This window comes from Ipomoea nil, unplaced genomic scaffold (assembly GCF_001879475.1).
Source record: "Ipomoea nil cultivar Tokyo-kokei standard unplaced genomic scaffold, Asagao_1.1 scaffold2036, whole genome shotgun sequence".
In the NCBI taxonomy this organism is placed as follows: domain Eukaryota; kingdom Viridiplantae; phylum Streptophyta; class Magnoliopsida; order Solanales; family Convolvulaceae; genus Ipomoea; species Ipomoea nil.
The window spans coordinates 4,047,234-4,062,614 of record NW_017618464.1 but is presented as its reverse complement, the minus strand read 5'-3'; the positions used below and the strand labels follow the sequence as shown (position 1 = coordinate 4,062,614).

At 37.3% G+C, this 15,381-nt stretch overlaps 1 protein-coding gene across 3 annotated transcripts; it reads right to left on the bottom strand.

The window, feature by feature from the left end:
* Window positions 1-4,454: 4,454 nt before the first annotated feature.
* LOC109148143 (luminal-binding protein) lies at window positions 4,455-8,807 on the bottom strand. Of its 3 annotated transcripts, none has more exons than XM_019295955.1 (9): window positions 8,629-8,807; window positions 8,323-8,422; window positions 7,264-7,531; window positions 6,960-7,174; window positions 6,605-6,847; window positions 5,692-6,171; window positions 5,437-5,591; window positions 5,243-5,325; window positions 4,651-5,155 (listed from the first exon to the last, which is right to left on the bottom strand). In XM_019295955.1, exons 2-9 carry the CDS (start codon window positions 8,384-8,386, stop codon window positions 4,657-4,659), a joined length of 2,007 nt encoding a protein of 668 aa, XP_019151500.1. In that variant the 5' UTR covers window positions 8,387-8,422; window positions 8,629-8,807; the 3' UTR covers window positions 4,651-4,656. The 3 variants fall into 3 exon arrangements, with proteins under 3 accessions (XP_019151501.1, XP_019151500.1, XP_019151499.1); XM_019295954.1 differs by having other exon boundaries at window positions 8,323-8,413; window positions 8,629-8,805; XM_019295956.1 differs by lacking the exon at window positions 8,629-8,807 and having other exon boundaries at window positions 4,455-5,155; window positions 8,323-8,413.
* Window positions 8,808-15,381: the final 6,574 nt, after the last annotated feature.

The following is a 15,381-nucleotide window of genomic DNA, read 5'->3' as shown; positions in this document are numbered from 1 at the left end:
ATTTGTCCTCCCACTTAATGTCCTTTTGACAGAAAAATTAACGGAGGATCACAGTTGGTTATTTTTTGCAACTAGGAAGACGTCTGGTCGTTTTAAAATTGGGAAACCACAGTTGGTAATACCTCAATACTAAGAGGATCATTGGAGGTATTAACTCCTTTGAATTATTCCGAATTTCCAATTCCTGTCAATTCGTGATTGCTATGCTAGACAATTGTGGAGCGGTTATCGAATGACTTAACCAAATTAAAATCTTGACCAATTCAAGCAATTATTGGAATCCATTTTGGAGGTGTGAAGTAGGCATGCATGCATGCAAGTTATGGCATGCATGCATGCAAGTTATGGCATGCATTAGCCAGTGTCTTCCACTGCACTTTAGTGTTGTGCTTAAATAGTCTGACCGCATGCATGCATGGATTACATGTCTGGTTTCACATTGAATTTTGTGAGTTCCCATGAATACCAAATCGAGGAATATATATGAAAAGAATTTTATTATACGGACTCATAAATTTTACTCTTTAAATTTTATTGTTTGATGTTACGGGCATTGATAAACTACTCTTTTTTATATGAATATCAATACAAGTGTTTATATTAAAATTTTAGAGTTAATTTCAGTAATGGTTCTCTGACTATGTTGATTTTCCACAATTAGTCCTTGACTTTTAATTTGGACAATTTAGACACTTGACTTTTGAAATCTTTCCAATGTTGGTCCTTCCGTTAGTTGAAGGTTAAGTGGATGTTAGTTTGAGGGGTAAAGTAGTCATTTCACTTGCTTAGAGTATAATTCACCTTTCTTGGTGGCCGCACTGTTTTCCGGCGTGTCTGCAACAATCGTCCTCCACCAAAAAACATGTTTGCCGCCATGTTTCTAGAGTCCAATCTGAGAAAGCAGATGGGCGACGCAAGCCGCGCAGGTCGCGTCTTGCAGTTGGCCGTCAACGGCGAAGCTTTGGGCATAGTTAATCCAATTCACACAACATAACTCACTCTTCTTTCAGAGCCAGCCTTCGAACCTGACTGCCAACACTTCCATTGAGGTCCACCAAGCTGGATGGACCAACAGATTCCCAGCACCTCGATCACTGCCAACGTAAAGCACCAGCAGCTTGTGCAAACCATACCTCCCAAGTTCAATTTTCATGTTAAAGGTCCCAGACAGATCATGCAATTCCAGAGGTCCACCACCTTTGATTCAAAGCTAGATGTTCCAACCCCCATCATTCAATTAATTTTCATTCAGATACCGATCGAGCCATGCTTCCTCCACGCCCAGGCCACCTACACAATCTCCCTCCTAGCCATTCTTGATTTGATCTTAGTTGACAACCCAGCTTGGTTCCACGACCAAGACAACCCCTACTTCCTTCAAAATAATACACGCTTTAATTTCCATGGCATCCTCATCCGCATCCTCATGATTTTGCCCATTCCATACAACTGTCGTATATGATTTTATCTCCTTCAATACACGTTGATCATCAGCATTGTGCCAGCGGGGACATGGTAGCCACCGAACGGTGCACTCATCTGAGGACTCGGATCGTGTGGGACTAACAGCAGTGAACATTCTCATTATTTCGTTCAGTACGCAGTGCAGGTTACCCAAATCCGATTCCTGGATTAATCGCTTCAGTCAGGTCAAATCATCGATTTCCTTCAAGATTTGTGGGTGGTTTAGCAGAAGTGATAGTTCCCACTCCACGATGTCTCTGTTCCTGCTGCTAACATAACCTGTGCAGAAGTGCAAGCTAGTGTAAGACTATATTGAAAATAGGAATTTAAACATTAGATTTAAGATGAGATAAGATACTCTGATCGATCCTGGTAATATTCATGTTCGTTTTCTTAGAATATAATGTCAGCAGCACTTGAACAAATGATTTCTTCTTCCCAATATCCCCAGTACTGATGTTTTCTGCAATTTGTTTCCGCCAGTCTTCGATCAAGTCCTGCATGAAAGCGTTTCTATTCCGTTGCACCTTCACAAACCTCTTCGCCAGTCTTCACAGACATGCCCCGCGACCAAGGAAGGTGAATTATACTCTAAGCACGTGAAATGACTACTTTATCCCTTAAACTAATATTCACTTAACGGAAACACCAATATTGGAAAGATTTCAAAAGTCAAGTGTCTAAATTGTCCAAATTAAAAGTCAATGACCAATTGTGAAAAATTAACATAGTCGGATGACCATTGCTGGAATTAACTCTAAAATTTTATGTGGAAAAGTAAAATTTCAGAATATAAAATGAGAGTATATGAAAATGTCAAGAATTTTGATCACATATTCACATGCATGGGGATCCGTAGCCTTTGACTTAAACTTTTGTTTTGAAAAAAAGAAAGAGCCTTTGACTTAAACTTAGATTCCAAAAAGTGAAATAATGCCCGATGACATCAGATCCCACCCCGGCCTTCAAACCATCTTGCATTATTCCCAACAAACTATCAAAATCGTATGACATAAAAAATACCACACATTGTATGACTTGTCAAAATTGTGTATTAATACTTCAAAAAAAAAAAAAAAATGTTGTTGTAACCGTATTTATGATTAATGAATTGTTGTTATTTCAAAAAAAAAATAAAAATTACTAGTATTAATACTTAGAATTAATTTCACTTTTGATCTCACAATTTTTGAGGTCTTATCACATTTAATGTATAACTGTAAATTTTTTCAATTTTAGTGCCTAATTTTGTAATTTTAATCCTTTTGGCCAAATTGACGGTAAAATATTTTCGAATTTTATATTTTAGGGGCAAAATAGTCATCACAAGGAAACATCTTAAATATCTAAACAAAAGAAAAATCATATTAAGATAAAAAGAAGGATTTGCCAATCGTCGATGCTATAAATCCCATAGATCTGTGTCTAGTGAGTAGTTTTTGCCTATCTTCTCTATTATTCTCATCGATCAAACACTTATAGATATGATTTTACAGTGATTTTGTTTAGATATTGAAGATGTTTCATTGGGATGACGATTATATTTTACCCCTAAAAATATAAAATTCGGCAACATTTCACTGTCAATTTGGCTGAAAGGACCAAAACTGATAAAAATAACAAAGTTAGGCACCAAAATTGAAATTTTTTAAAGTTGTGTACCAAAGGTGATAGAACCTCAAAAGTCGTGGGATCAAAAGTAAAATTAGTTATAATACTTATTATAGTAATATAAGTATTAAGTGAGATTTCTTATTCACTGGATCGATACCGTGGACTAAATAAAAATTTGACCAAAAAAAAAAGAGTGAAATTGATAATATCATACAAATATAAGTAAAATTATTGCCAATTAATTATTTGATTGATAATAAAATACGACACATTGTATGACTTATCAAAATTGTTAAATTAATTAATTTATTTATTTATTTAATTCTGTGATGTGACTATAGGTTTATAATATCAATTTAACCTTTTGAATGTTTTGATGATTGTCATTTATCATATAGTAATTTTTTATTTTTTTTTTTTTGGAGTGAAGAGAAAAAATTTGTAGTTACTATTAGAGTGTGTGCACTAGATAAATCATATTTAGATAAATCTTACCTTGTGACTCTAATAGGCAAAAGTTCACAAGTAGATAAATCTACTTAGGTGCTACACTCATAAACAATGCATTTTGATGCAATAAAGTCAAATACAGGTAAATGACCTGCTATCATAGGTTATTGAAGATCCGACCATTTTCTGACAAATTTTCCAATGTATTTTTAGGCAAAAAAGTGACTGGCGTTCATCGAGCGGTTGCCAGTGTATTTTCAGGCAAAAAAGTGACCGGCGACCGTCGAGCGGTCGCTAGTCACGAACTCCGGTGACCACTGTGGTCACTGGAGTTCACGAGCGGTGACCAACAGTCGCCGATCACTTTTTTGCCTGAAAATATGTCAGAAAATTGCCGGATCTTCAATGACCTATGGTAACAGATCATTTACCTGTATTTGGGTTTCATTGCATCAAAATGTGCATTGTTTATGAGTTTAATTGCACCTTTAAAAAGTTAAAAGGACTAATTGACTCTTTATCAAATGTTTGAGGGCTTATTTGACCCTTTTCCCAATACATTATAGTTTCCATGTACAATTGTAAATGCAATCGAGGTGATGACAGGATCACTAGAGCTATATGCTTATATATCTACTCCACGTCTCCACTATACGATTTTTTTTTCAAGTATTGTTGTGAAAGAACGGGTGAGTAAGAAATTCAACGTAGCATCTTCAAGTTGTTGATTTTCTCGAAATTTATTTCCTCAGTTTTGAAGAACTTATTTTCCATTGAAATAAATTCTCTAAAATCTATTTTTTTTTTTTTCAAATTTGAAGAAAAAAAATTATTTTTCCTGTGTGAACCAAATAAGCCATAAATTCATCATACACCACATTTAAGTAGCTAGCCCAGGCAATTAGAAACAGCAAGAGAAAAGAGAATTGGTTAAAAATCTCAAGAAGTACCATTTGTTTCATGTAAATGGAAATATCTTGCTCGAGTATTCTTCCTTTCAACAAAAACAAGCAAAGTGGGTGAAATCTCTTCACTTGAAATTCCGGACACAGAAGATTTACGCTAAACTCATCCCTCACCTAGTATCCTATGCGCCTCAACACGTACGTACTCTTCATCATCGTCTGTCTACAGCTCATCATGAGCATCATCGTCTTCTGATGATGATCCACCACCTGGGGCACCACCTGATCTTTGGTACACAGCCGAAATAATTGGATTGCAAACCGCCTCCACTTCTTTAAGCTTCTCATCAAAGTCCTCTTTTTCGGCATTCTGGTTGTCGTCTAACCACTCGAGGGCCTCCTTCACAGCTGTCTCGATCTTCTCCTTCTCTTCAGATTCAAGCTTATCAGCAAGCTTGTCCTTGTCATTGATTTGGTTCTTCATGTTGTACACATAGGTTTCCAGACTGTTACGGGCATCGATCCTCTCCTTTACTTTCTTGTCTTCCTCAGCAAACTCTTCTGCCTCGCGAACCATGCGTTCGATCTCCTCTTGACTCAGGCGGCCCTTGTCATTGGTGATGGTTATCTTCTCTGATTTACCAGTGCCTTTGTCTTCAGCTTTAACATTCAAGATACCATTTGCATCAACCTCAAATGTGACTTCAATTTGAGGGGTTCCCCTGTTCAAGTAGAATCACACTCGAATCACGGATCACTAACAGAAGCTGAAATAATAATTCTTCTAATGTTTAGCCAATTGCACAAACCTTGGAGCAGGAGGAATTCCAGTAAGATCAAACTTTCCAAGCAGTCTGTTGTCCTTGGTAAGACTTCTTTCACCTTCGTAAACCTGTCAAAAAATTAGGAACAAGTGAAACTACAAGCATACAGAAGAACACAAATATCCATTGATGTTGAGAAAAATGGCATTACAAATATCTGTTTATTCATTGTGTATTACCTGAATGGAGACGGTGGTCTGTTGGTCTTGGTAAGTAGTGAAAACTTGGGATTTCTTGGTTGGAATCACAGTGTTCCTAGGAATCAATTTGGTCATCACTCCACCGACAGTTTCAATACCAAGGGTAAGTGGAGCCACATCCAACAGAAGAATATCTACAATTGGTAAACAATATGTAAATCTCATAACATCAACTCTTATCATGATCACACACGATAATGGTTAAAATATGTGATGATTTCAAGTAAAGAGTACCTTTTGTTTCATCACCACCTTCTCCGCTTAGAATACCACCTTGTACAGCAGCACCAAATGCAACTGCCTCATCTGGGTTCACACCCTTGTTAGGCTCCTTACCATCAAAGTAATCCTTCAGGAGCTGTTGAACCTTTGGAATTCTGGTGCTTCCACCAACAAGAACAATCTCATCAATTTGGTTCTTCTCCAATCCAGCATCTTCCATAGCTTTCTTCACAGGTCCCATTGTCTTCCTGAAGAGATCATTGTTCAACTCCTCAAAGCGAGCACGAGTCAATGGCTCAGAGAAATCAACACCATCAAAGAGTGATTCGATTTCAACTCGGACCTGGTGCTGACTGCTCAATGCCCTCTTGGCACGCTCACTCTCTCTTCTAAGCTTTCCAAGAGCCCTGTTATCCTTGCTAATGTCCTTTCCATACTTCTTCTTGATCAGCTTGATAAAGTACTCCATGATCCTTTGATCAAAATCCTCACCTGCAAGAACAAAGGAGTTCCAACACACAATTTTAGCCAGATTACTTTCACAAGCATTAAATCTTTCTCATTGATGAGAAGATTGATAACCAAGTAAGGTTCTCATTGATGAGAATATTGATAACTAAATAAGGCTGTTAACATCCCAACATCACAATCCCATCTAATTTCACAGCTTAGACTATGCCATTACTATTGGACAAGAAAGAAGTAGTGCAGGGGTGTGCGCTTCCCTTCCAAGACTCCATAGAGGGATAGAAGGAAGCACAAGTAGAGAATAAGTATTACTCTAGTATTAACACTATTATCTTCAGAATAAATGGCCCATAATTGGTGAACCGCAAATAGCATGAACATAATTCCAGACACTACTTACAAGAGGCAATTATTTATTCAAACAAGAAATGAATCCAATGCGGTGTAAGATCCTCACCTCCGAGATGGGTGTCACCATTAGTGGAAAGAACCTCGAAGACACCATTATCAATGGTCAAGATACTGACATCAAATGTTCCACCACCAAGATCAAATACGAGGATGTTTTTCTCACCACCTTTCTTGTCCAGTCCATAGGCAATGGCAGCAGCAGTTGGTTCATTAATAATTCTTGCAACATTAAGTCCAGCAATAATACCAGCATCCTTGGTAGCTTGCCTTTGAGCATCATTGAAGTATGCTGCAGGATATTTAGTAGATGTAAGCCAAAATTTAATAAGTTGAAGCAATTAACATGTTATAATGTGTGATAAAATTGATCAAGTCATAGCTTAAAGAGTTGTAATATATACCAGGCACAGTAACAACAGCATCCTTAATTTTCTTCCCAAGGAATGCTTCAGCTGTCTCCTTCATCTTTGTTAGAATCATGGCACTGATTTCCTCAGGGCTGAAGACTTTAACTTCCCCATCTCTGATTTTGACTTGTATATAAGGCTTGCCATCCTTGTTAATAATCTTGTAAGGAACAAGCTTCATATCCCTCTGGACTTCCTTATCCTCAAACCTGTCAACAGTGCATAGCAACTATAAGTATACTTCCAACACAAGCAAAAAGGATAAGGCTTTTCAACATATTACAAAACTGGACATTACTTTCTTCCAATAAGCCTCTTAACATCAAAGATAGTCCTTTCATGGTTGACAGCTGCCTGGTTCTTTGCAGCCTCACCAATCAATCTTTCTGTGTCAGTGAATGCCACCCATGATGGTGTAATACGATTTCCTTGATCATTTGCTATGATTTCAACATGACCATTCTTGTAAACACCAACACAGGAGTAAGTTGTTCCAAGATCAATTCCAATAACAGTTCCTAATTTTGTTGCCTCCTCCTTTGCGATAGAAATTGCAGATAGACATCCTATTATATAAACGAGCCAGTCAGCATAAACTCATTTCAGCTCCATTCAAATTCAAATCCACATGGCATAAGTTTTTCACAAGTTTGTGAGTAATAACTAATAAGAGGACTTAAGAATGATTGAATGAAATCAGCAAACCACATGAACACACAAACTTTGATTTATAAAGAAGACTATTTTAGATAGAGCTTTGTGATTCATGCATGAGTAAAATTGTCTGAGCCTCAGCAAATGAAAGAACTTGAAATGTCCAGAAATTACGAGTAAGCTGTAAAAAATTCCCAGGGCAATTCAATTATCACCTGAAGTCTGTAAGTATATAGCCGGGTTCAAATAAACTGGAGATCCATTTAAATTCAGAGAATTAGAAACAGCCCGCAACTGATTAAGATATTGTGTGATACAGAGGCTGTTCTTTATGGTCTGGATTTCTGTTTACAACTTGACTATGCAAGTCCATAGCTGGGTATAAACCGAAACTATAAAGTGTTGGAGCTATAGAAGAAGGCTACTCCACATTCTGTTTGACTTTTAAAATAAAGTCAATGAATTGTCTTCAAAGTCTCACGTACTCGTGGTAACACAGATGACTTAAATTAAGGATGAAACTATCACCCAGATTTAGACAATCTAATCTAATCTAATCAAACAAACAAATTTAGAAAGTTACAGATCTAGATCTACTCCGCTAATCTCCATATCACATCATTATAAGCTATAAATAAATACACAGATCTATTCGGCAAGCTTGCAGCAGCTCAATGAGCAAAACAGAAACAACAATTCTTACCAATGAAGACGATCGCTAGCACGACGACCGAACCACCTCGCCTCCAATAGCCTCCCACGGCCATGGTTTACCTGTCACTTCCTCTCTTCACCTACAAATCCTACAATGTATGCAAATCATCCGTATGTGAAAAAAACCAGAGATCTATTCTCTATAATGATAATATAAAGTTCGAATAGAAAAAGCATTAAAGCACGAAATGAAACAATCGAATCATGCAGATGGATCCGCTTCAACAATCAAGCAAGTTAATACACGATTATGAATCTTACATCTGTAATATCACAGTATAAACAAAGCTCATACCTTTAATCGAAGACTGAGAGATAACTAGACGCTCCAAAAGCGAGCTCGAGAAGCGTCGACTGTGTTATAAGGGTGGCGACTGGCGACGTTAAGGGAGATCGGGTTTTGGGGAGGTTGAAGCGAGAGTGTAGACTGAGCAGTGATTCTCAGTTGGTACGTCCACCTGAAGATAATGGAGCTACACACTAGATTTTGACACGTTTTAGTCTTTTAAAGGAATCGATTTTCGAGGCACCTTCTAGAGCCAGTTAATGAATTGAATAAAATTTTTATTTTTCTAAAAATAGAAAATGAAAAATAAAAACAAAAATAAACATGTTCACAATTATCTTTCTAGAAAAGTATAGAATGCTCTAGTGTTTTTTTTTTAAATTAATCTAAACCATATGAATAATTCAATTGATTTCTAAGTGGTAGATTATGAATAAGGGTAAGGTCATTCAAACTACATACCTAGAGTTTTTTTCTAAAATAGTCCCTAGATTATCGCTCATTCTCAATTTTGCATTTCGACTTTCAATTGCACCCAATGTGGTCCCTTGATTTTTAAAAACTACCCCAAATTGGTCTTCTGTTACCTTTTGCGTCAATTGACCGTTAATATTACGGGTATTTTCGTCCATTCACCCATCTGAGCTCTTGTACTCGTATGGCCGCGTCACGTCTCAGCTATGGAGCTTTCCCAGCGTGATCTCTGTCCTTCCAGATAAAGTTCGACAACTTCACACCACTCACACACCTTAGTTTTTAGGCTTGGCTGAATTTTTTGGCCTCTGGCCAAACTCTGATTACGCCGATGATGTTATAGTGGGGGTTCTGGACACCGGAATCTGGCCGGAGAGGCCTAGCTTTTCCGAAGAGGGGCTATCATCAGTTCCTTCCGGCTGGAAGGGTAAATGCGAGGTTGGTCCTGATTTTCTGGAGGCTTCATGTAATCGGAAAATCATCGACGATTTTCGTTGGATGCGAGGTTGGTCGCGACTCCGGTTTCGTTGACCACCGCCACCCGTCGATCGAGGCCTTGCATGAGCAATCGGAGTCCACCGTTGGAGTCAGGGATGCTAGGGATGTTGATCACCATCGCCAATTTGTTGATCGCCCACCTTTTGGGCAAGATTAGTGGCTTGTGGCAGGCGGAGACGTTGCAAAACCAAGGCTCCATATTCTCAGGTTTAAACTACTCTTGGCCAAGGTTCATCATCTGACTCTATGGTGCAAGGTAAAACCTTTATTCCTCAAGATTCTAGGATAGTTTCTGGCAGATTGGAGACTCCACGTACTAAGTATAAAGCCACTCAACCCTGTAAAGTACTATAGATATAGATTTGGAAAACATTTGGCAATCACACGTAATCTCAAGTATGAACATACTCATTTACAACACTTAGCCAACAATCTCAATACATGCTCATAAACAACTCTATATGCTTGCAACATATACTTCATATAATCAAGTTCTTCTCAAATACTCAACTTAATCACAAATCTCATGCTTTGAACAGATAACTCTAAACATAGCTCAAACTGATATATAAAGAGATAACTTCAACTCAACAAGTAAGATCATGTTATCATGTCAACTCATAAGCAACAACAAAAACTATACTTCTCATCATTCTCTAAATGCAAAACGTGCAAGTCATGTAACAAGATATGTCATGATGCTATAAGTATATATATACTTTCGCTCTTATGTAAAAAGAACAATTTATGTGGAGGTTTCTGTTGAGCCTCTTGACTCACTTTTATCTTCTTTCTTTCTTTCTCTCTTACTTTCTGTTGAGTCACTTGACTCACTTTTCTCTTCTTTCTTACTTGCTTTCTTTCTTCTTTCTCAATCTTTCTCATTATTCTCTTTTCTCTTCTTTGTGTGAGGTATGTACTCCGTCGTAGCAAAGCCCTAGCGAATGGTGCAACTCTTGCAGCCGCCACATCCGTATCAACGGAACCTCTAACTCGTGGGGAAGGTAGGACATTCACGAATCGTGAATGGACCTATATGGGATCGGCAATCCAGCCGGCTTAGTACTCAACTCGCCCACAGAACCGGTATTGGTGGTTCTTAATCTTTCTTTCTTTCTTTCTTTCTCTGTAGAATCAGGTATCGTACTTTCAGTGTGCACACCCCCTAACAGGGATTCCAAGCCCAGCGAGTAGTATCCAACCTAGTAACTCGGGAATATCGACCTTGTTACTTCTAAATATATGTCGGTCCTCTATGATCGTTTCTTTCCTTTCTCATAACTTCTTTCTTCTCTTTTCTTCCGAAACGACATAGTCCTAACGGTCTTCCAAAACACTATTTTCCTCACAATAGATAGCATATAGATATAACTCATGCAACCTCTTTCTCATACAATAAACTCTAACATATGCAAGCTTTGCAATGCACATAAATCTCAACTTGTTCTCTTTCTCACATTTTGGAAATCAAATATCATGCAATCTTCTCAATGCAACTAGATAGTGATTTTCCAAAATAGATATAAGTTTTTGAAATAGAACTTAGGCTTTACTTAGAGCCATTTATGCACTTTAAACCTTTAAATATGCTAACATGCTTTTTACTGTGAAATACGCTCTAAATCTCATTCACTGTGAAACAAGGAAATAATGCATTGTTTATGTCAACTCTCAATAACTTAGCAAAACTTCTTAATAAATATTATCAAGTATTTAGATATACTTCTCAATCAAATAACAATACTCAAATGCTACAATCTCATTTACTGATATAAGTTCACAGATAACAAACAACAGAGCATTCATCTTCAAACTTTCTAACTGTTTAACATGCTTTCTAACTCCAAAACAAACGAAATGAACTTCTACTAGTGTGTCGTAACGAGTCCGAGTGTTCGAGCCTCAAGGGCCCACGAGTCCCGGTCTGAACGACACGTAGTTGAGTCACAGAGGGCCCGACCAGAACAATCTTTGGCCTGGCGGAGCTTGGTGGCGGGGCTTGTGAAGCCCCGCCACTTGGCTCCGCCAAGCAGCGGCGCTTGGCAACGGATCCAACTGGGATCCGTTGCCTTGGTCCGTGGCTTCACGGCTCTAGCCAGCGGACCTTGCCAAGGTCCGTTGGCTAAATCCGTTGGGATTACTGGTGCACCATCTGTGTGCACCAAACCCAAACTTCTTCACCTGTAGGCAACAACAAATCAACAACAACACTTCCAAACCTCAATAAATCAATCATAAATCATCAACAACACACAAATAGCTTAAAAGTAAACATTATCTAGCATTTCTAAACATCTATTTCACACTTATAACATTTAACAAAGCCAAAACTAGTTTGGGAGTCCATGATTTATACCTCGTGCTTCTTCTTCTTCTTGTGTGGATCTCCCTTTCCTCTCAACTCAACTACTACCTCCTTCACCACCTATTCTCCTCAAACAAACAACACATACAAAGCTTAAAGAGAGAATCTCAAAGTTTGAAGGCAAAGGATGAAAGAACTAGAAGGGAAGATGAAATGAATGGATGAGAATGGAAGCTAGAATTCTTACTATGATGTTCTTCTTCAATCTACAGAGCTCAAAGAGTGGAGAGGCCAAAAGAAAGGGATCAGATGAAGGCAATGGAATAGTGGAGATTTTATAGGGTCCAAAACCCTAGGTAGAACGACTCAAATGATTGGTTGAGGTTAAAAGGGTAATTTTTTGCTTGCTTCTAAAATATCAGACAAAGGCTTGAAGAAATATCAAGGTTCACCTTGTATCATGGACCAAGGTCTCAAAAATGATTTTAGACAACTTGGGGTCAAAAATAGATTTTTTGAAAATAGTTTTTAGTTAAAACACTTGTTTCAGGTTTCACAGGTTCCTCTCAGGTTTCACTCAGATTGACCTTTTGGGTCAAAACTTGGTACATAAATGTACCCGAAACTTAGGATTTTCAAAATAGGATACTTCTTGGTGTTGAATTTATTTAAAAACTCGATTTAAAAATATTTAATTCATACACCGTTTTCGAAATAATTTTGGAAGAGTGAAAATAAATATTTTAGAATTTTGTAAAATAGAATTTAAGAAAATTATTTATGGGTTGTCACAGTAGCACCGCCTTGCACATGTCGAGCGTGCCGGAGATTCGGGGATCCTTGGCCGCGGCTTCCTCCTTGAAAATCAAAGCTCCATGATTCACGATGTTGATGAACAAAATCGTCAAATTGGGTGGAATGGACCAAAATAGCCCCAACTTAACGGCTGTTTGATGCAAAATGTAACGGAGGATCAATTTGAAGTAATTTTTAAAAGTCAATGGACCACATTAGGTGCAATTAAAAGTCAAAATATAAAATTGAGAATGAACGACAGTCGAGAGACTATTTTGAGAAAAAACTCACTATATATTAATCTATTAGTCTCTCTATAAACATACTGTATTGAAAATGATAAACTTTGTCAGTCTTATCAATTTATAGGCCCTGGGCACCATGAAAAAAATACTTCATGTATAAAGTTAACATATATAAAGGATGAATAGGTCACAAATTTCAAGAAATTAATGCATTTGTCATTTGCCTTTTTTGAATTGATGATGGATATAAGAGAAGTCCATGTAGGTGGAGCCAGGGACGGATCTAGAAATCTTCTCCAGTGGGAGCGAAAGAATAAAACAAATGAAATATTTTTTTAAAAATAAACACTTAAAGATCGAATCATAAATATTGTTGACTAGAGATGAAAAATCAAAATACATCAAGATAAAAAGTATTTAAAACAAAATATAAAACATAAGTAATTAGATAATATAGTTTGAATGGAAAACACATTATAAATCACTCATCTCACTATTTTTTTTTTTGAATTTAGGGAAAATGGCACTTTTTCCCCCTGTGTTATATACTTATAGCACTTTTTCCCCCTATATTATTTAAGTGGCAATTTTCCCCCCTGATATATTAAATGGACATATTTACCCTTAAAATAAATATTTCCTTTATTTTACTTCTCCAACAAATTATAACCACAATTTGAAAAAATAAAATACATTAATTGTTGAATTTAGAATACTTTAAAAATAAAAAAAATAAAATTTTAAAATAATGTTTGAACCAACAGTTCAAATTGGATCCGAAATTGTGAAACAACGATTCAAAATAAAAACCAAATCGCGATTATATATACTTATATGTGAGAGTCAATATAAATGCGAAAAAAACATACACTATTTGCAAATATTATAATTCTAATTTTAAGCTATTGCTAGTAGTTGTTCCGATTTGAACCTCTGGTTCACGGTTCAGAATCTATTTTTTTCCACTTCACAATTTTAATAAACGGAAACCCAAATATTGGGTTATGTTATGAATCATAACCGAATTTTTTTTTATTTGATTGCTATAGTGTTCGGTTCAGTTCGAACCGAACCGTGGCCATCCCTACGTATAAACAACAATTTGTTGAACAAGAGAAATAAATAAAATATGTATTTAAGGGTAAAAATGTCTATTTAATATTATCAGGAGGAAAAACCGTCACTTTTATAATAATTGAGGGGGCAAATGTGGATGCATGAATAACTCAGGGGGAAAAAGTGCTATAAGCATATAACATAGGGGGAAAAAGTGCCATTTTCCCTTGAATTTATTACCAAAATGGTCCCTCGATTATAACGAAATTACCAATTTAGTCCTCGACAATTTTTTTTAACCAATTAAGTCATCAAATTTGAAAATGTTAACCATTTTGGTCATCCGTTCATTTAGGTGTTAGAAATCTGTTTAAGTGGAGGGTATTAATGGAATTTTACTTGATGAACGGGCTGCCCATACTGTCCACGCACTGTGTTTACAGGCAAGGGGAGAAATCCCCAATTTGTTTAACCTAAAACATAGAGCTTCCAATTTTAACACTCTGGTTATGGAACAACCTAGAAACAGGAAATCATGGAAGAGCTACACAACTTCACTAACTCCAAGGCCTGGAAGTGGTGATATCTCCTCCACGGCAAGGAGAAGAATAGCCGCCCGGTGGTTGGAAGAGACGATGTTTTCAAGCGAATTCTTTTTTTTTTTTTTTTTAGAATTACTAAGAGCATTATTACTTCAAAGATCTGTGCAATCTGAGTTCAAAGTTGTAATATAGGACAAACAAATACATTGCAAAGATTGAATTTTTACACTTATTTGTGGTGTTGACAGATGTGGGAGATTGGATGATTGAATGGGTCTTTTCATGCGCAGATCTGTTGAGGCACAAATTGTTCATGGGTCTTCTCAATTTACTTCAAAGATGATTAGTAAATTGAGAGAAAGAAACCCATTCATTCATCCAATCTCAACAGATGATCAGTAAATTGAGAGAAAGAAACCCCAATTTTTTTTTAAAATCATTGTTTATTTGCAGGGGAATTTGGGGTGGGCGTTGATGCAGCAAACAACTACATAGAAGCAGAAGATGCATACAGAAGGGCTTTAGCGATAGCGCCGGACAACAACATGTGTAATCTGGGGATTTTCTTGATGCAGCAAGGGAGAGTGGGGGAGGCTAAAGAGACTCCCCCGCATAAAACCGGCAATGGCGGACGGCCCCAGAGGCGTAGATTATCACCTCAAAGCCTACGAGAGAGCGCAGCAGATGCTTCAGGATCTGGAATCTGTCACCATGGTTTAGGTTGTCGGGTCCGACCAACAGCGTAAGGCTTTCGAATCTTTCTTTGGCTCTTCCGCAATCTGGAAACCTCAGCCACGACAACATCAGCGTTCCCGACGACAGCAAATCCCCACCACCATGAAGTGCG